The sequence below is a fragment of the Saccostrea echinata genome, unplaced genomic scaffold (assembly GCF_033153115.1).
Source record: "Saccostrea echinata isolate AGI-Se365-2 ecotype Australia unplaced genomic scaffold, CSIRO_AGI_Sech_v1 ptg000002l, whole genome shotgun sequence".
Lineage (NCBI taxonomy): Eukaryota > Metazoa > Mollusca > Bivalvia > Ostreida > Ostreidae > Saccostrea > Saccostrea echinata.
Genome location: NW_026889751.1, coordinates 2,075,795 through 2,097,692, shown reverse-complemented (window position 1 = coordinate 2,097,692; position 21,898 = coordinate 2,075,795). Strand labels below are relative to the sequence as shown.

The following is a 21,898-nucleotide window of genomic DNA, read 5'->3' as shown; positions in this document are numbered from 1 at the left end:
TACTGGTCTACCACTTGTTAACCACCCTTCACTGTCCACATCATGCATTTGATTTATTTTGTTGTGTCCTTCCTTGCTCTGTTTCCCTCCAAAAGCACTTTACATATAGAGATACAAGGATAGATTTCGTAAAGGAATCAGATATCACAACACTGTGACGTTAGATTAATGTTTAATAAGCTTTGCAGGACGGAGTCCAATCGTGATAAAAGTTTGACAGTTTGCATGCGGTTTTTCATAGTATATCTTGACAGACGGTTTGTCTCCTTATATGCCCTTGTAGATTTTTTTCTGAAATATTTTTATCCTATTGATTCTTATTTCTTATTTTGAGGACATTTTTAAAAATTCTTAACTCGTGTGTCAAATTTTACGCTGCATTGCTAACGGCGCCATAGATAGTTATGAACAAGTAACTTAATACAGAACTGGTGTCTCATTGCATATTTTTTTTGTGAAATTTAAATAGAACGTTTAATATTATCACAATCGTTAAGCACCTGATCGATCTATTTCTCTGAAGGTATTTTCCAATTTTCTGTAAAGTTTATTTCAGACATTGACTCTCTACACATTAAACCGATCCATTTCCCCCTTGATTTTGTAACTTAACAGAAACCCCGAAGTTCTTGTTCACTAGTCCCAAATACGTTGATATCCGAATTATTTTCTGGACTATGAATTAGGATTTTTATTTCCGCACATGATTGAATGTTTGAACTATCACCTGAGTTTTTATTGTGTAGAATTGATTGGGATGAGTAGACAAGTACTTCCTTTGATTTTTTACTCTCTGCTGGTTCTTTTTCACCACTTTTCATTGGGATTTTTGGTCTCTGTATTAATTTGTCCGTGTCCGGAGAACCTGTTTGGAGATCGGTTCCTATATTAGAAACACCACATTCACTTTGAACGTTTTCTTGGCTTAAAGGGATATGTTCTTGGTCCTTGTTAGAAGTGTCTTTTCTTACATTTACACCACTTTGAAATGTTCTAAAAACCCGCAGTTTATTCATTGCTCGTAGAGTTGCTTTATTTGTTTTGGAAGTGGTGTTATTATGATGCCGAGAGGACGGAATAAATTCTTGAAACAAAAAATTTGAATTTCCGGTTTGCTTTACATGAAGCTGACTTTTATATTTCGCTAAGGTTCTGTCCCTGTTCTTCATTACAGACTTTTGTGCTGTTATGACACCTTCAAGCAAACGGAATGATACACTTTCAGGTCTGTAGGGCAAAGCAGTGGATGTTGGTGATTTAACACATTTAGCCGATATGATTGGTGGTTTTTCTTTTTGCTGTCCTTGGTTTTCTATCATCAGCTGCATGTCTTTGATTTCATGAACACGGACCTCCTCAGAAAATGACACCTGCGAATTGCTTGAAGAAAGTTTCCGATTAGAGTGTTTTTCATTTGTAGAGAGTAAAGTGAAAGATTGCTCAAATTCTTCTAAATCTTCTATTGAATGGCACATATTGTCTGATGAGTTAATAGATGAATGTAAAGAAGCTGATGTATTTTTCTTAGAATCTGATTTTATTGACTTTCTTATAGCGACAAGTCGTGTGACTTTTTCCCTCCGGTTTGTGACTAAGGCGATAGAAACCAAAAGTAATCCAACTCCTACAATCAAAAGCACAGGTCCCAGGATATAGAATATTTCCCGATGTTTCCAGAGAAAGGTTTTCTCACTGAGGCCTCGCACATTGCTCCCGATGGAAAACACAAATCCAACTACTAGACACCCTAAAGTTGGGAGATACAGTTTATTGTAGAGCTGTAAACGCCTGTCCATGTTTATCTCCTGTTTTCTACGTCTTTTGCTATCGCGTCTTTTGGAGAACTCTTTATCCTGAACAGTTGTAAACATATCATTTTCCTCGTTAAACTTGTCCACAGCTTTGCGGAGGCTCTTGCTCTTCTTACCTTTTTTCTCCATTGTAACTGAACTAGCGTCTCCTACAACGAAAGGCGAATTATAAAATCTGTAGATAAAGTGATCTCATCGTGCACCCACGGTGCACGCGTTTTTACATGTGGGATAAAACTAATCCTTGAATTGCAGTTACTGTCGTCAAATCTTCACTGGCATTGTTTAATCATACAATTACTGTTGAAGTCATAATGTGATTCTAATACCTTAAGAAGATTTTCGGGACAGACTTCGAAAATTAAAAAACTTAAAAATGCATGTTTGCTTCGGAAACAGTGACGTTCACTTAAATTTAACCATTGCATACTGAAGAGAGCTATTGCTGCATTTTGTAAAGATTGGTTGCTGCAGTATTAATTATATTATCATTTTTTATGTGCACATTAGGCCGAACAAATAATTAGGTTCTTTAAAGCATTGAAAAATAAACAAACTTGCTATGACATTAAATTAATTTTCACCACTACTTTGTATATACTTATGTTTACTTCCATTTGTCCAAAAGCAAGTTGAAAGATGAAAAGTCAACATTGTGGAGTTGACGGCCAAATAAATGCTCACATATATTTTTTGCACCACTCAATTATTCATTTCTTACAAGAAAAAAATTCAATCGAAGCTTTTTTGTTATTATTGTCACGTACCTGCCATTACTTTTGCGACAGTCACCTTAGAACGTTAATTATAGGGTGAAAGTAATCGTATGGGCAATATAGGTTATTTATAGATTTACGGAGAATGCATTACAGTGTATAGCTTGAAGCTTTGTGCGTCTACATATGAATTTTGATAATTCTTTAATACGAAAAGCTTTTTCAACACGTTTAAGGCAGAATTGCGAGCTGTGTTATTGTTAAAGCCCCCGAAATCTGACGAGACTGAAATAGGGAAAGAAAATCTGATCAAAAATTTATATCAAGTCTAAATTCAAAGTACTAATTGGGATTAAGGTTCTCTTTGTTTTTGGAGGAAAAATATAAAATATTTGAACTCGAGGGGCTAAGTGTCACGTTATGTAATTGTAAATCGAATTTTGAACTGAAGTATAATCCGTAGATTTAGTGACGTCAAGAGAAGGACATCCACTTTAAAACTTAAAAATGATTAATGCATTATCCTTTATAAAATCCAGTGTTTAAAAATGCTTATGACTAATGTTCGACCATTTATATCAAAGGCCAAGAGAAGAAGAAAATTTAGACTTTTAACTAGATTTATAATTCTGTTTGATTACAATTAATCTGAACAATAGACTTGTTGATTGACAAACGTTTAAATAATTGGAAAAAAAAATAAAGAACAAAAAACGAAGTTTGCCATAACTGACGTATATGTTCAGGTTAGCAATGAAAAAGAGGAGTCCTATGGACAGTAACACTCACAAGAACCCGCCTCCTTCACAATCCCACATCGAAACAAAAAGTCTCATGAATTACGGGTTTAAAGAATTTTCTACAGGTGAAGAATGTTTATTTCTAAATATAGAGTCTTGTTAGACATGGTTTATAAAAAAGATTATAAATGAAATAAATATTGTTAGAGCTACCACGGAACGATGCTTAAGATACAGCTACTAAATTAAATTAAATGATGCATTATATGACTGCCGAGGTACACTTTTGAGTAAATTTGGCACACATAAGTCCAGCCATAGAACAATACAAAAATCTCTGCGCGGTTCGTGCGTGATAGCCAAAAGAGATTGAAAATGTCTTAAAATAGATTATCTCTTATCCCCTTCATTAATTTAAAATATGATACATTTATAAGTGAACTTTTTCACTGTAATTTTGTTAAAATAATGTGTGAATAATACTTAAATTGCTATCTGTTAACAAGAGTTAAATGTGGTAAGATCATAAAAATCAGCAATACAAGGGTAAGAATTCTGGTGCTGCAAGAATTTTTTTGGGAGGGGGGGGGTCAAAAAGAAGTGTTTTCCCAGTACTCTAATTGCAACATTTTTTGGTGAACAAAAGTCTCAGAAATGTAGCCCTTGTTATTCAACAAACTCAAATCATATATACCTGTTTAAGATTTTGCTCCTTTTAACATGGAGTTTAAATATCTTGAAATTACTGAAAATGAATAGGGTGTGATAACCCGATATCACGATATCAAAGACTTTCATATTCTGTGGCGAGCTGGGTAGGGTTGCCGCAAAAATACTCGTATTTTCCAGGACGGTGGGAAATACTGGGAATTACTGATATTTCTCGGAAAATACTGGAAAATAAGAAATAGCCACAAATTTCACAATTTTAATCATATTTGTTTGGGTATAGACATGTAGTACACCTTATTGGCTAAGATATCTACCTGCTATCACTGTCCCTTTTAAAATTTCTGGTTTTAAATTGGAATATACCAGTGAACCAGATACCATATGAACAAATATTCAGATACCAGTCATGAGTACATTTGTTTCATGCTTGAGTCTGCAAGATTTGCATACAGGCTGTAATAGTACATACATATGTTTCGTATTTCAATTTAAATATCTTTCTATATCTATCCTGTTTTTAACATAAACCATATATCAAATAAACCTATAGACCTCCTTTAAAAAATCAAATGATGACGAAATTGCACGACAAATGAAAGTAACAACTTCGATCAAAAATAATTCTATCTAATGATGTTTATTTTAAAAAAAATAGATAAATAAAAAGAGGGAGGGAGGGAGAGAGAGAGAAATGTATAAAAACTAGAAAATATTAAACTGAAAAAAAAATCCTGACACTGGTATTTTTAGGTCACCTGAGTCCCTCAGGTGACCTATTGCTATCCGTTTTTGTCTGGCGTCGTGCGATGTGAGTTAACATTTGAACATTTTCAGCTTCTTCTCTGAAACCGCTGAAGCATTTTAATTAATTGCAGTTCATGCACATGTATGTTCTGAGGAATACTTAGACATTCAAACGTTACTTAAAGTGGTAAAGGGGGTGGATGGGGGTGTCTGGCCATCCATTTCGACCAGAAGTAAACATTGCTTCAAACCTTGTAAATGTACCATAATTTGACCACATTCCATGTCCTTGGGATAAATAAACAATAAATGCGCAAAACTGCAAGCATTTTTTTACGTTAAATGTATCCAATTATGCAGAAAATTCGTTTAATGTGCTTTCTAGAACTGCGCAGCTACACACTTCAAAAGAAACTTAAAATCCAAACAAATTGTAAAGTGTGCATTTAAAATGTTCTCACTACAGCAGTTTGATGAAAAAGTCTAAATTTGGCTCTGAATGGCTCTTAATGTTTGTTTGTTGTTTAACGTCCTCTCGAGAATTTTTCGCTTATATGGAGACTTCACCATTTACCGGTGGAGAGCTGCAAATTTTGACCTATACTCGGCACGTAGGGCCATTAAGCAGTAAGGGATCTTTTTCGTGCCAGCACCTACTGCGACACGGGACCGCGGTTTATACGGTCTCATCCGAAGGACCGGTCTCTACGTCCCACAGTGGGATTCGAACTCGCAACGTAAGGATCAACTCCCTACTTCGCGACTCTAGAGTAAACTCTCTAACCACCGCGGGACTCTTACTGATTTCATACCTATTGAAAATGAAGAATGTGAAGGGATAAAAAAAAATGTAAATATGACAAAATATATGTTTTGAAAACAGCTGATTCCAATTTTAATTCTATTTTAGATTAAGAAATAAATTCAATATACATGTAGATGAGTATTATTTCTTTGCTTATTATTCGTTCATTTAAGAACATCGTGTGCCTCAAAAGAAAGAAGTTAGTCTTACTTTAAAATGAAAAAAAATATGTGCTAAAAATAGATCAGATAGGAACTACTTTCATTTTCATGGTCTTTTACACTTATTTTGAAAACAGCGATGCATCATTTTACAGAGCAAAATTTAGATATTTTCTCCACAAAATGGTTGTAGTGAGAAAAAGTAATTTTTACTGTGTAATTCAATAAATCTGCATGATTGGTTTGCTTGCTATCACGTGTAAAAATATATTTTACGATATTGACTTGAGTTACTAAAATTAACTTAGGGAAAATCCAAAGATGTGTTTAAAATGGGAAAAGTCTTTAAAACTTGCAAATTCCTAAATAATGAATTTGTTGATATCTCTTTTCCAAAGAAAATAATATAACAAATATATCCCTTTTATGAGGTCGATCCATAGATATATCGACTTCACAGAAAAGCATATCGACTGAGCTTATTTATAAACGTGATAAAAACAGCCTTGGGGTTTAACGGGTCTCAAGAAAATTAACAGTATTTACACTTTTACCGAATACCCGGGTACTCGATCGGAAAAACGTCCGAGTAACCCATTATCAAAAATTGACCGACTTGACATCCCTTATATATATATATATATATATATATATATATATATATATATATATATATATATATATATATATATATATATATATATATATATATATATATATGAAATGTGGTCAAATTATGGTACATTTAAGTCTTTTGAAACAATGATTACTTTTTGTTCTAAATGCGCCTAAGATGACCGGACATTCCACCGTGCTTCGCACGATTATTGCAGTTGGCGGAAAAAATACCCCAAGCGCCTTTCTTTCTACCAGTATGACACCCACCTAAGCCAATAAAAATGCCACACATGATTATATTTCTCTGCTTTGTCATTTCGGGATCTAGTAAGTTTTTTTTCCATTTTTAAAAAACAAGCAGTTTTTATGCACTCATTATCTCCTATTAGAGAGGCATTCCAGGACATTTTTACAAATCACAGTACGTATGTGACTTCAGGAATGAAAGACAAGGTGGGTTCAGTAAACTATTCACCCTTGTACTGACGTACATACTGAAAAGTCGACGTCATGCATTGTCCGACATTAATTAACGTGATCTCTGGGTGCTTTATTGATTTAATACCTGTTTAAATGTGATACGTTTTCGTAGCAATTCCATATACAACAGAACCTCACTTTTACCTTGAAAACCCCATTTACATCATCTGTTCACTTTGTCTTCATTACGAAATACAGAGTGGGTACAATTTATATCTAGTTTATGCATTCTGAAACCAAAAAAAAAAAACAAAAACAAAAACAAAACAAAACAACAACCTTATAACTATTGTGCAAACAAGTCAGTGAATACATTGTAACAACTACTTATTATTATTTATTTTATTCAGAGGATTTGATCTTTATGCCAATTAACACACACTGTAGGGTGTAAATCAGAAATAGTTTGTGTGATCTGTGTTACTGCAATATTTTTAATTCAGTAAAATATTCAAGAGAGGAGGTTGTATCAATTTAAAAGGGATTCAGGCTGTTTACTAGTATTTTGTATTTTTATTAAGTTAGGTAATCTACTGTTGTTCTCGTTATTATTATACACAGAACATTGGTTTATTTTGCTGAAATTTGTAACACAGTAACTTACAGGTAGACAGTGTGTGAGGGTGTGTGTGTGTGTCACAATTCAGCATAGTGATACTCAAGTGCTCTTCACTATGGCAATAAGCATGTGTCGTTCACTTTTATTTCAAGATAGAGTTTATCTTAAGAAATTGATGGAACCAATGAGCTGTGGTACCGTTTTGTCAAGATGTCCGTGTTTGCTCTGCTTCTGATATGTATTTAAGGAGGCTGGGGGGTTGTGACCATTTTTAGACTATATTGATCTCCTTTAGAAGAAGAGCTCCATATGAAGATATAGAAAATGATCAAATTTTAAAACTAAAATTTTTGAAATTTTTCTTTGCCAAATGATAGTTGACAGCTTAAGATATCATATCTAAAAAATTAAGTTAAATCTGGTGGTTAATTTGTTGACCCCCCAGCCTCCTTAAATGGACTTTTGAGCTTGAATACTGTTCGTTTTCTTCAAATATTTCATCTGAAAGATCCTGATACAGGTAGTGCACATGTGAAATATGAAAGTCCTTTCTTCTCTCATTCAAAATTTATTACAAATGTTATATTTTATCAAAGTATTCAAATCGCAAGGTCAAGGGTCAAAATTATAAGACATTCGGAAAGGCTTTGTCACAGGTAATACACATGTGAAAAATGAAAGCCGAAGTTATAACCAACATTTAAATTTCTAAAAAGTAGGTAAAACTTCACGGTCAAGGTCACGTGTTTAAAAAATCATATATTTGGAAAGGCCTTGTTACAGGTAATACACATGTGAAATATGAAAACCCTATCTTTGTTAATTCAATAGTTATTACCAAGGTTAAAGATAGATATGGTGTATCTGAGCTTGAAAAATAGTAATACGAGATTGAGTGTAAATTATACATATTTTATTTACGTTCAAATTAAAATTTTCACCGATTTTGAGCTTGAATAACTTCAAGTTGCTATAGTTAAATTGACTTTAAATTGGTCTGTTATTTAAATGTGGAGTCGGTAAATAAATCGGTTATTGTTTTAAATTTATTTTTGAAACGCGATTGATTTAAATTGTGTAATTTACAGAAAAGTCCTATCTTTATATAAAGTAATAAAACAAATAGAAAGATCTTTTCAATTTTATCAAAAAAATTATTAAAAAAAAAAAAAAAAAAAAAAAAAAACACGCCATATATGACTTTAAAGATATTGTGACAGTATATTCAAGAAGTGGTGTGAATCAGATGTGGGTACTTAAAAACTTCAAGGAACTTATAAAGAAATTGAAATCACAAAATTTTAACAAAATCAAAACTTAAAAACTTTTCTACAATTTATACAACCATTCCCCACGATAAATTAAAGCATAGAAGTCAAGGCTTTTTGACATCATAGACAACTGCTTTTTCAATAAAAATGGAACTCGTAAACATACTTACCTTGTCATTGGTCATTTGCAAAATTTATAGTTTGTTAAAAAACATTCATCCTCACAACGTCAGGGGTCCTGAGTCAACACGTTGCCGTTGGACCCCTGAAAAATTAAATTCGTTATCTTCGGGCTTGCTTCTCTCATTGAGAAACACCAATCAAATTGAAATAGACAGATAATGTAAAACAGAAAGGAATCAGTTGACACCTAAAATGCACGTGTTACACATTGTTTGTCACCGAAAGGCTTAATGTGATTGGTTGAGAGATTAGAAAAGCAATCAAAATTTGCAATTTTCGGGATAAGCTACTGCAGTCAGACCACAAGACATCGAATTAAATTTGCCAGGGGTCCAACGGCAACGTGTTGACTCAGGACCCCTGACGTTGTGAGGATGAAAAACATTCTGATTGAACACACAAGTACTCTGAAGTTGATATTAAAAACTATGCTCGAGTTTCTGATTGACAGTATCTATTTACTTTTTTGGTGATCAGGTCTTTCAACAATCTGTTGGAATTTCCATGGGTACCAATTGCACCCCTTATTAGCAGACATATTTTTGTATTCATTTGAAGCAGAATTTATTCAAAAACTTCTACATGAGAAGAAGAAAACACTTGCTGTGGCCTTCAACTCGACATTTAGATGTATCGATGACGTATTATCAATTAACAATAGTTACTTCCATTCATATGTCCATTCGATATATACCATATATCATTAATCCATTCATATGTCGATTCGATATATCCCAGAGAACTTGAAATAAAAGATACCACAGAGTCTAACACATCTGTTTCATATTTGGATATTTTACTGTAGAAAGACTTATGGTAACCTAACAACAAACCTTTATGATAAACGTGATGACTCCAATTTTTTATTCGTCAACTTCCCTTACTTATGTACATGTAGCAATATACCTTTATCACCTGCATATGGGATTTTTGTCTCCCAGTTAATTCGATACGGAAGAGATGCTCTACGTATAAACAATTTCTAAAACGAGACAAGCTATTGACAAACAAGTTGATGAAACAAGAATATCAACAGTCTCGTTTGAAGTCATCACTTCGCAAGTTTTATGGTCGATACAATGACCTTGTCAGCAAATACCATGAAATACAATCTATCATTAAGTCAAATGCTGACTGACGTTTTTTATAATAATTGTTAGGCCTTTATTTACAGACTGAATTGTCGACGGGTTTTTCCGTTTTTCCCGATCATAACAAAGAGCACACGGCGGGTGTGACCGGTCGGCAGGGAATGCTCACTCCTCCATGTCACCTGATTCCCCCTCTGATGTTTTTGGAGTTCCGTGTTTGCTCTGTCCCCGATTTGTATTGTTTAAATGGATTCTGAGCTTGAAAACTGTCCGTTATCTTTATTTTTCATTCTAAATTGGACTAAAAATAGATCGAGAGCTTCCAAATTGATACAATTAATTTTGACGAGTTATGTTCAACTCACCCGAACAGGTGAACAATAACATTTTTTGAACATAACATTATAGTGATGGGGATGTCCATCCTTAGGTCCGTTGCTCTTGGGGGATGGTTCCCATCTCTTAACCGCTATTCCTCCTATAAAACTGAATAAAATTTAATAAGACTTTCATAAAATCTTCATTACAAAGTGCCATTGTGCACCTCCTATTTTACTTTCCGATTCGACAAATATTTGACCTTTTCCATAACAAAATCTTTACACTGCCATTCTTTCTCTAACACTGGGGTAAACTCCTCGTATATCACTGAATAGAATTTAACGAGACTTTTACAGAATCCTTTTTACACAGTGCCATTGTGCACTCCCTATTTTACATTTCGATCGGACATATATTTGAGGTTTCCCATAGCAAAACAAGGACACTGCAATTCTATTTATAATATAAGGGGCACCCATCACTTATCAGCAACTCCTCCTATACTACTGAATTAAAATGAATGAGAGTTTACATTATCTTTATTATAGTGTCATTGTGCACTTTTATTTTACGTTTCGATATGAGAGATACTTAGGGTTTCCCATAGCAAAACATGGACACTGTCATTCTTTCTACAAGCTTATCTTTTAAAAAGATTGGTGAGCTAGCGCTGTAGCATAATAAAATACAGAAGAAGATATCTAAACCATTTGTTAAATTTGCTGAATCAATTAATTATTAATAGGAAGGCAGATTGGTGCACTCGCGGTTGAGTTGGGGGGGGGGGTCACAATTCAGAATGGTGAATCTAAGAGCGTGCTTCACGTCGGCAATGACATAACTCCTAACTGTGCTTTAAGCATTCTGCATTTTACTGTAATTTCAATTTCGAGGTGAAAAATAAAAGGTCAGTAGAACCAATGAGCACCTTTGGGCCTTTCCGGCAAGCTCGGAAAACATATCCGAGGTTACCGCGGTTTTCCGAGCTTGCCGGAAAGATCCATGAAGGTAGATTAGAAAAGTTATGTATTCATTACAGCTTTAGAATTAACAGTCTTGGTTTTATAAGACACGAGTTACTGTTACTTTTTGTTCATTTACGTGCAGGTTAGACAACAAAACACGAAACTTCAGATCATATGTATTTTCTACGAAAGCCTATTAGGATCAAACTACGGTAAAAAAAAAATTAAAAGGCGTTATAACGCCTTTTGAAAAGGCGTTATAACGCGGGAAAAGGCGTAATAACGCAAATAAAGGCGTAATTACGCCTTTCCAAAAGGCGTTATAACGCGAAAAAAGGCGTTATTACGCCTTTCTAAAAGGCGTTATTACGCCTTTCCAAAAGGCGTTATTACGCCTTTCCAAAAGGCGTTATAACGCCTTTCCAAAAGGCGTTATTACGCCTTTCTAAAAGGCGTTATTACGCCTTTCCAAAAGGTTTTATTACGCCTTTCCAAAAGGCGTTATTACGCCTTTTAAAAAGGCGTTATTACGCCTCTTTTTTTTCAATACATGACTTACTTAGCCCACCCTGGGGGCTGATTATAATTAGATTTCTAGGAAAAAAGATTTGTGATAAATGTGTAAAATATTTTTAGTGTTAAACCAACTTAGTCCTTCTCTGATGCCAGACGCTTCTACCAAGGTGTATGGATTTCAGAAATTTTGTTGAAGGCTAATTGCTCATTATACCTATGCAAATACTTTGTCTGTTTTTTACCAAGAGGAGAGAAAAATATTTCAAATTTGACATGAATTTTTAATACGTGTCTAGCAAAGCCCAAAGCTGGTTCTGCCTATATCCTGGATTTTCAAAAGTAGAGTGTTGACTTCTCTTAATATGCATGCAAAATACAAACAACTGTCCGCGAGATGTGCAGGAATATAGAAAATACTATAATTTATAATATAATTTATAATATTAAAACTATAATCTAAATATTGCATAAATAAAGATGGCTTTGGTTCAATCTTTCATATATTTACTATTTTAAAATAACGCCTTTCCATTTTTGGATACAACTCCTTTTCAAACAAGCCGGTAGTACAAATTTGATTGGGGGGGGGGGGGGTCCCCCACCCCACTTTTTGGGAGAATAGTCTTGCTATAGTTTAAATATAAAAAATCATTAATTGATTGATTGATTGGTTAACATTTTGTTGCAGTATGGTTAAACTCGGGCAAGTCATTGCATTTAAAAAAAAGTTTTACCGAAAAATTAGAAAAAGTTTCCCCTCAAGTTTAGACAGTTTATTTTTTTTCGGGGGGGGGGGGGTTCTTGTTTTTTTATTTGCTTGTCAATTTTATGGGACCCCCCCCCCCCCACTTTAAAAGCACGGGCCTGTCAAAGACATAATAATGGCCCTTCAAAAGGCATAATAACGCCTTTTTGAAAGGCGTATTAATGCCTTTTAAAAAGGCGTAATAACGCCTTTTAAAAGGCGTAATAACGCCTTTTGAAAAGGCGTTATAACGCCTTTTAGAAAGGCGTAATAACGCCTTTTGGAAAGGCGTAATAACCCCTTTTAGAAAGGCGTAATAACGCCTTTTGGAAAGGCGTAATAACGCCTTTTTTCGCGTTATAACGCCTTTTGGAAAGGCGTAATTACGCCTTTATTTGCGTTATTACGCCTTTTTCCGCGTTATAACGCCTTTTCAAAAGGCGTTATTACGCCTTTTCAAAAGGCGTTATAACGCCTTTTAAATTTTTTTTTACCGTAGTTTGATCCTAATAGGCTTTCGTAATTTTCAGATGATAAACACTAAATTGACATGTCTTTCCGACATACTCTGAAAAAGATTGTTGTGGTTGTTGTTGTTGTTTTTTCCGAGCTTGCCGGAATTATCCACTAAAGTTGTAAAACTGTAAGGAAAGCGAGATGTCTAGAATCTTGGCATTATATGGCCAAATTTTTTCTTGTACTTTTATGTGTAGGTTAGACAATAAATTAAAAAAAAAATCAGAATCCGGATCTAGACTGGTACTGACTCTCTCTAACCTACGAAATGTATTTCGCACATATCAGACAGGAAAGGCCAGTGTAAATTCGGATCATTTCTATTTTTGTATGACAAAACGAAATTCTTATCGTACAGTCTATCTACAGTAGTTTTCCCAGAATCCCCGACCGTGAAATCGAGCATGCGTATTTCAGACATATAGACTAACGTAGTTGCTAGCGCTCGAGAGCGCTAGCAATAATATTGGGGGTACCCATCTATCTCTAATCCTTCCTATACAACTGAATGAGACATTTTTATTACAAAGTGCCATATTTTACGTTTCTATCGGACAGATAATTAGAGTTTCCCAAAGCAAAACATGGACTTCGCCATTATACTCACATGGGAGTGTGAGATATCATTTTGCGAGCTCATTGCTCCCCAGTACCTTTAGATTTAATCTACATTGGACCAAAATAGATCAAAAACTCCTAAATTGATACAATTGGTTATAAAAAGTTGTATCACAGTACGCCCGTATACTTGGGAGTAACAAGCATTTCGGGTTTCTCTGAGCAAAAAATGAACGTTGTCATTATACTCATATGGGAGTTTTTTTTTTTTTTTTTTTTTTTTTTTTTTTTTTTTTTTTTTTTTTAGCTCAGCGCTCACATAGCCTCCATTTTTAATCCCATTTCTCTCACTGCATTCGGCTGGGACTTCAACAAATGTAAACAATTAAGAAAGATGGCAATATTTTTCTCACCCTTCAGACTTCTGAAAATTATTCTGCTCAGGTGGCCAAATCATCTTATTGACCTCAAAAACGGCAATTATTACTTAATATTTTTTCATCTGCAATTTTAATAACAGTCCAAGTTGTGATGAATTTCATGTATTTAATCATAACTTAATTACAAACAATATCAACAACCTTCTCTCATTTTTCACTACTTTTACATGCATTTGATGAAATCACACTGTAATCAGACCATTTAATATATCAAATGTCATTGATACATCTAACCATTTTATCCATTGTAGAAATACATAAGATTACAATTACTATACATAGTTTTCACAGCTGTCACAATGTAGTTTAATAGTCACACTCTGTAAACATATTTTTCATCTTTAAAAAATACAATATCCAATAAAGTTTTTGTTTTTCAGGGAACAGTGAAGGATATATCAATGTTGTAAATAAATAACAATCAGGATATGGCTAATTTGTTACTCTAACTCTACAAATACATTTCCTCATTGAAAAGGACATTTGCATGTGAAAAATAAAAATGCCATTCAAAATAAATTTGTGATAAACAAAAGATGCCAACATCTGTATATTAATCGTGCTTAGTAATAGTTAAGAAACCATCACTGAAAAAGCACATCTTAGTTTGGATTTCTAAAATGGGAAATATTTTTATTTCGAAGCAAATTATACACATTTTTTAACCTTGTGATGGGATGTCATACGCATAAAACATGTTTCAACTAATCCATATATAAACTGAAATAAGCATATTTTTTTACATATTAAAAAAGGGACAAAAAATCTATATTGTAAAGAACTCCGTTAGTCTGTAGACACAAAGACTACACCATGGATTTAATCACTCAGAATCAGACAGGATATACTATAGAAGTCTGTCCAGGACTAGCAGGTGGTTTAAATATAAAGAAAACAATATTATACACTGTACTTTATGAAGATCAAGTTGTACAAAATGGGACTTAGATGATAACAAAAATGTCATTACTATCCTTTATAATCATTAATGATGAAAGAAGGAAATACAAACAGATGCATGCTTTCTTGATTAAGAAAATGATCATGGTTTTTAGCACCAAATTCAACTTTAAAATTCATGAAATATTTGTACTGATAAATGAATTTAAAAAAAGTACATGCAAACTTTTCTTCATTATACTCATTCCCTACTCATTTATTAGTAAGTAAACTTTGCATAAATTCACTTACAATTATCCAGCAAATGTAGAGAACAAGTACATACACAAACATATTTTTAACATTTTACATCTAACAATAAAGAGAGAAATGGGCCACAAGGCCCACCCAAGTCAGGTTTATAGCCACTATCCTAGCCTTGACTTCAACAACATGGACATCCACAGAGCTTTCAAAAAGATTAAAAACAGGTGGTATGTTTACAGAAATAGGAGGTACATGTATCTTGTGGAAACAATTTTAAATAAATATGTTATCAAATTTTCTCCATCAAATATTTTGGTGGTACAATCATGATTTCAGCCAGATAAAAGTACCGGATACCAGCAGATTTTGAAAGGCCTGCATATACAATGTACCTGAACCTTACTTGTTCTTTATATTTTAAATGATTTTTTGCCATAATTTCTAATGTATAACTTTAAAACCTCTAATAATGACTAGACAATTTGTAGCCAGCTGTTCTTATGGTCTCACATTAGCCACAGGCACATTCATATGAAAAAAGTTAAATATACACAACATGAAGATGCCAAGGTATAAATCTGATATGACAAACTTGATTTATTTGTTGGTCCAGTTATTAAGATTTTTTCCTACAAATTACCATGTAAATCTTAATTCTTACTGTGGCCCCATTCAAAACATGATTTAATGAAATCTGAATCTATTTTAGACCTATATAGAAAACCTTTCAAATATTTTGTCTTTTCTGACAGAGTATTTCTTTAAAAGATTTCAAATTTCTCATTCTACTTAAATAATATTATATTTTAATAATCCACCATTGAAAAAAAAAGGTATGGTGTTTTACTTTGACAAATTAAATCCCTCATTCTGAGAGATTGCTTTGTAGCAAGTTGGGTTACTAGGCTGAAAAAGTGGTTCTTTAGAAAATGTGGAAAAATATCCAGACATTGGACAAATAATGATCAGAAAAACATAAGCTGAAAATAAGTTTAACAACAAATAATTTAGAGTTTACAATAAATTACTGTTTCTAGTATAACATAAAATTAAGACAATAACTAAATTACGTAAAACTTCACACAAAAACATCAAACAATGAGTATGACTTTTCTACATTCAAAACATTTGGCACAGAGTAAGCATGCAAAGAAAAACATTCTGATATGTTTTAAATGAAAAGCACAAATCACATGAGAAAAATCATCTCTGTATGATATGTAAACAAAAACACCTCGTCATGGCTAATCACTTAAATAGGAATTGTAAAGTATCTGATACTATTTCTTCTTCTTGTATTAAAAAAATTACAAGCACTAAATTATCACATTTGTTTTGTATATATAATTGTTACGTTTGACAAAAAGTTTGTAATTGATAAAATATACATAAAATACCAACGCATTACGTCCTAAAAATTAAACTTCATGAGTCAAGGTATACAGTGTATTTGCAGAAATTAAAAAGAATGTTTAGACGTCTATTAATATTTACTTATGTCCTGATTAACAAATAAACCAATCAAATTTCAAGGCATCAAACTACAGATGTATGGGGGGTGCAGTATCTACCTTTTGCATGAGATTACAGTACAGTGTATATATGCTTTTAAGTGGAATGTTTAACAAAAGTGGATAAGAGAGAAACTAAGAAACACAATCTAATTAAATCAGTTCATCAAATGTTATTGGATGACAAGGGACACTACAACAGTTCTGAATCTGTGGTCAGACTCTCGTTAATAATGCCACCCTCTCGTTCTTCCTCCGCTATCTTTGCCTTCTCTGGCGATGTGTAGGTAGCAATGGCTTTGATTCTTACTTCATCTGGGACATTTTCAACTGTGATCATTCGGTTGTATGCTTTCCATCTACGACAGAGTCTCACATACATTTTGCACTGAACATACATGAAAACCAGACCTCCAGTGAAACCAATGGCCACTACAATAAGTTTGGTCCAGAAGGGCCAATCTAAAGCACCCTGTTCTACTTCTTCTGTTGTTCTGTCTATCAGGACATACAATGACCAGATCACACAGGTTATGGCTATCACATGGAATGTCACAGAACAGGTGATCTTGCGTCTCTCTACAGCAGACATCTGTAGTCTTTCCCACTGAAAAAAAAAGACAAATATTTAGCTTTTTACGATGGACAATATGAATTGATGCATGCATTATGGTATCGCTTTTGTAAGTCTTTAGTCTTCTTGTTAGGGTGATTTAGAAAGGTTTTGTTAAAAACATTTTTTTAGTTAACATTTTTGACCCCAAGTTATCATATGTTTGAACAAACTTCAATCCAAATTACATTTGAAATTAACTTAAACAAGAGGCCCATGGGCCACAACGCTTACCTGAGTAATTTTGACCCTGATGTTCTTCACCAGATTTCCCCATTTGTAATACTAATTGTGGCCCAACCCTACCCCAGGGGGTTCATGATTTGAAAAATTTAGAATCTACACTACCTCAGTAAGCTTCCACATAATTTTTAGCTTTTCTAGCCCAGTGGTTCTTGAGAAGATTTTAAAAGATTTCTTATATTTCAATGTAAAACTTTGATTCTCTTTTGTGGCCCCAACCTAACCCCCACCCCTTCACCCTACCCCAGGGGTCATGCTTTGAACAATTTAGAATCTACTCTACCCCCAGAAACCTTCCACTTAAATTTCAGCTTTTTCTGGCCCAGTGGTTCTTGAGAAGAAGATTTTTTAAAAGATTTTCCCATATATTTCAATGTAAAATTTTGATTCACTATTGTGGCCCCACCCTACCCACAGGGGCCATGATTTGAACAATTTAGAATGTACCATACCTCAGAAAGCTTCCACTTAAGTTTCAGCTTTTTCTGGCCCATTGGAAGATTTTTTAATGACACCACCCTATTTTTGTCTTTCTTAATTATCTCCCTTTGTAAGGGGAGTTGGTCCTTCATTTTAATAATTTAAATGCCTTTTTTACCCAAGGATGCTTTGTACCAACTTTGGTTAAAATTGGCCCAGTGGTTCTTGAGAAGAAGTTTAAAATGTGAAAAATTTACAAATGGATGGGCTACAGACAACGGGTGATTAGAAAAGCTCAATTGAGCTTTCAGCTCAGGTGAGCTAAAAACTGATTAGACAAATTTCGTTTTCCTGTGTGTAAATTACAAAAATATTCTGTATATCTGGTGATAAATTAATACAAAATAAGGACCTTTTCCTTGAGAATGTATTGACCAATTTTCATGTCTATTTGTATTTCAAGTTCTATTAGACCAAAACTCGTATTGAATAAATTCCAGACATAATTCTATTTCTCACAATCATGCCATCTGACAGATACTTCATTGTGTAACCTTATTAATATATTTTTCACTATGGGTTAAATTTTGTAGAAAAATTATCAATCATGAATAGTGAAATTAAAACCATCAGATTAATTTTCCAATCTACAGTGAAATATTAAAATTACTATCCCCCGTCTGATATTCTCTAAAGTTCACTGATTCTAAGTGAAGACATAAGAAAATAATACAATTGTGAATATCATCTCAGAAATTACTGGAAGACAAGCAGATTTCTAAAGGTTATTACAGTTCTGTGAATGAGAAGATATTACCTTTTCTGTGCTATGTTTACTACGCATAAATGTGAAAAATGGTCCTTCTTTTTGATTATCACATCTTAATTTCTAGAATAGTGAAAAAATATTGCTTGAAATAATGACTTTTAACTTTTCATTCCTCATTACAATACTCATTGATTTTTTCAGAAACATTGGGGTTACTGACCATTTCTGATTAACTACAGCAGGACTTACTAAGGATTTCAAGCAATATATTATATCACCCAAAGTACCGGTATATATTTTCACAGAAGACCATTATATAATTTAGTTTTTGTTTTATATATAGCAATAAAATGTGTAATATTTTTTACAAGCTTTATATGTCATATGATCATACATGTACATTCAATATCCCTTTCAGTTAACACTGATAAGGCTTTTTTGGTAACCTATCTGAACTTATTAATTATTTACCACACATTGAGAGTTACTGACAGCTATGTAAAATACATTGCAAAATATATATTTTATTACCCAGTAATGTTGATGTGGCTTGCAATACTGTACAGTTGGTGACTAATTTTCAAAACTGTTGAATTCTTTTTAATATTTATCTCAAATTAAATAAATTAGAATCTATTTTTAAGTGTGAAGGAAAATTTGTATTTAAGGGATTTTTAAACTAGAAATGTAGTTTGAAAATACATTTAAAACAAGAAATATGTCCATAGAACATGAATGCCCCACCGAGTGTATATTAATAATGCAACATGAAAATTTGTAGTAGTGTATGAAGTTTGATGAGAATATCTTGGATAGTTTCTTTAAATTTGAGATCAAAGCTAGGTCAAGGTTATATGTGGGTCAAGTGAGCCTACTGCATACAGAGTTACCTTTTTTTAACTTTTAAATGCTATATTTCTTTCCAAACAATAACATGGTAATTAAGGTCTAAATTATCTCCCACTAGTCATAAGCAATCTTTGTGACAAATATATTTTCATTAAAAATATGATAGGAACTTGGAACTAAAGAGGGTCAGACAGATAAAGAGCCAACTTTTACCCCTCCCCCCCCCCCCCCCACCCCACCCCCATCCCTTTTCAAATAAACTGTTTTGGATGTTACATAATATTCACTTAAATTATAATTTTGAGATAGTACCATTTCAGAACTTTCTCAAATGCAAATCAAATATGTTGGTACCCAAAATAAGATCTTGTCTCAAGGAAAATACCTGTGAAATATGAAAGCCCTAGCAGCAACCATTGAAAAGATATGGAAAAGGTTAAAGTTTTTCAAAAGTAAGTCAAACATCAAGGTCAAATGGTCAAAATTAATGGTGCCCAAGGAAAGGCCTTCTCATAAGAAATACATATGTGAAATATGAAAGCCCTAGCACCAACCACTCAAAGATATGACCAAGTTTAAAGTTTTTTCAAAAGTAGGTCAAACTACTTAGGTCAAAGTCAAAGTTGTTGTCACAAGGATTGCACATGTAAAGTATGAAAGCCTTGCACCAACTGTTCGAAATTCCAAGGTTAAAGTTGGGTAAAATTTTGCAAAACTGGGTCAAACTCCAAGGTCAAGGTCAAAAGGTCAAATATGATGGTACCCAAACAAAGGTCTTGTCACAAGGAATACACATGTGAAATATGTAAGCCATAGCTCCAACCAATCAAAAGTTTTGGGCAAGGTTAAAGTTTTTGCGGAGAGACAGACAGACAAATGGACAGGGCAAAAACTATATTTAGAAGATTTTTTTATGCCCCTGTAATCTTCGATTACAGGGGCATAAAAAATCTAAATCTAAATCAGTTTCATCACTTGAAAGGAAACATAATCAGGTAGTTCACTATGCAGAACGAGGTTTGCTCACCTTTCTGAATGGTTTGACCTTTGAAGTCATCTTGTACTCATATTTGCAGAGTTCGCAGCACTCCTTATCAGAGCTTTTGATCCACTTCTGTAGACATTCCTGGTGAACAAACTTCATGCTGCCATCACAGAGGCAGGGTGCAATGAGTGGGGAGTCTTCATCTATCTCACACACCTCACACTGACAAATGCGGCAACAGTCCTGCCCCGACGACAGCATGGAAAGGCTTGTCTCACATCGATCTGAGATTTTGGGAGTGGGAGAATTCAGATGGTGGGTTTCCTACAAAAAAAAAGAAACAATCTATTTTCTTTCTAAAATATCTTTAAGATATGTGGTTGTTCTACCATGAAAAATTATACAAATTTCTCACAATTATATACATTATACTTTGAGATATGATTAGTTAACTTATAACAAATAAACCACATTAAAATCATCACTGATCAATCATACCATGTGAATTCTTACTAATAACTCTTCCTGTAAGAATTAGTTCACCACATTCTTAAAACAAGTACCAGTGTGTCACAGGATATTTTTATTTAAATCTTAGAAGATTATCACCAATTAAAAACAAACCCTCTAAGCAAGTCAGTACCTGCAGTGTGCTAAACAGAGCTTTAGCAAAACAAATCTCACATCCTTCAGTCACTTTTACACTTTTTTAAAGTCCAGCTCTCAAGCAAAAATACTAGAATCAAATACGAAGTATTTTTAAATACAAAAATTATAATGAGATCTAATACTTTTAACTTATATATGATGACGATAACACATCTCTCTAATTATAGTAGATTTATTTTTTATGGAAAAAGAACTTAAAAACTAAGATAATTTTTTGGCTAATTGATATTTCCTTACATTATGAGAATATGTCAATCTGTCCTCAAAATCAACGGGTACAGAAGAAAAAGAAATCACATAACAAATTGCCATCACTACTTCTTAATATCTCTTATTTCTGGCAAAGTGTGATCCATTGTAAAGAAAATAGGGGTTAAATGTTCCATAATAATTTCAAGAGCTGTAAGTAAGTTTTATACTCTCATAAATAAAGGACTTCAAAGAAGGAACTTGTGTACAAAACAGATTTCAATGAGGGCTTAAATGTCTTAATTTATGACAACTTAATCAGAAATAGATAATAAGCAGATAATGGAGAAACAATACATGTAAATCTTATTTCTTAAGAAATTTACAAATGCTACGTTTCTTCATGCATGTACTTTGTAAATACAACTGAAAAACATTTTTTGCTGAAAAAGAGGATATATATATAATTTAATTCTGGTTGTAATTAGCCATTTGATTGGCTGAAAAAAATTTAGTAATACTGTATAGTTAATCTCAACTGAGATTCAGCTTAGCTGGATATTTGGACTGAGTCAGATGCTTTCACCGAGTC

The 21,898-nt window shown here is 33.3% G+C and overlaps 1 protein-coding gene across 2 annotated transcripts in view; it reads right to left on the bottom strand.

Annotated features, from left to right (window-relative positions):
* Nucleotides 1-14,004: 14,004 nt before the first annotated feature.
* The window catches only part of LOC133204869 (E3 ubiquitin-protein ligase MARCHF1-like), a 30,258-nt gene continuing 22,364 nt past the window's right edge, over nucleotides 14,005-21,898 (bottom strand). For both annotated transcript variants that reach the window (XM_061340614.1, XM_061340621.1), the window contains exons 3-4: nucleotides 20,491-20,772; nucleotides 14,005-17,176 (exon numbers count right to left, since the gene is read on the bottom strand). In XM_061340614.1, coding sequence (XP_061196598.1) covers nucleotides 16,763-17,176; nucleotides 20,491-20,772 — 696 coding nt within the window. In that variant the 3' untranslated portion in view covers nucleotides 14,005-16,762. The remainder of the gene's footprint in view (nucleotides 17,177-20,490; nucleotides 20,773-21,898) is intronic.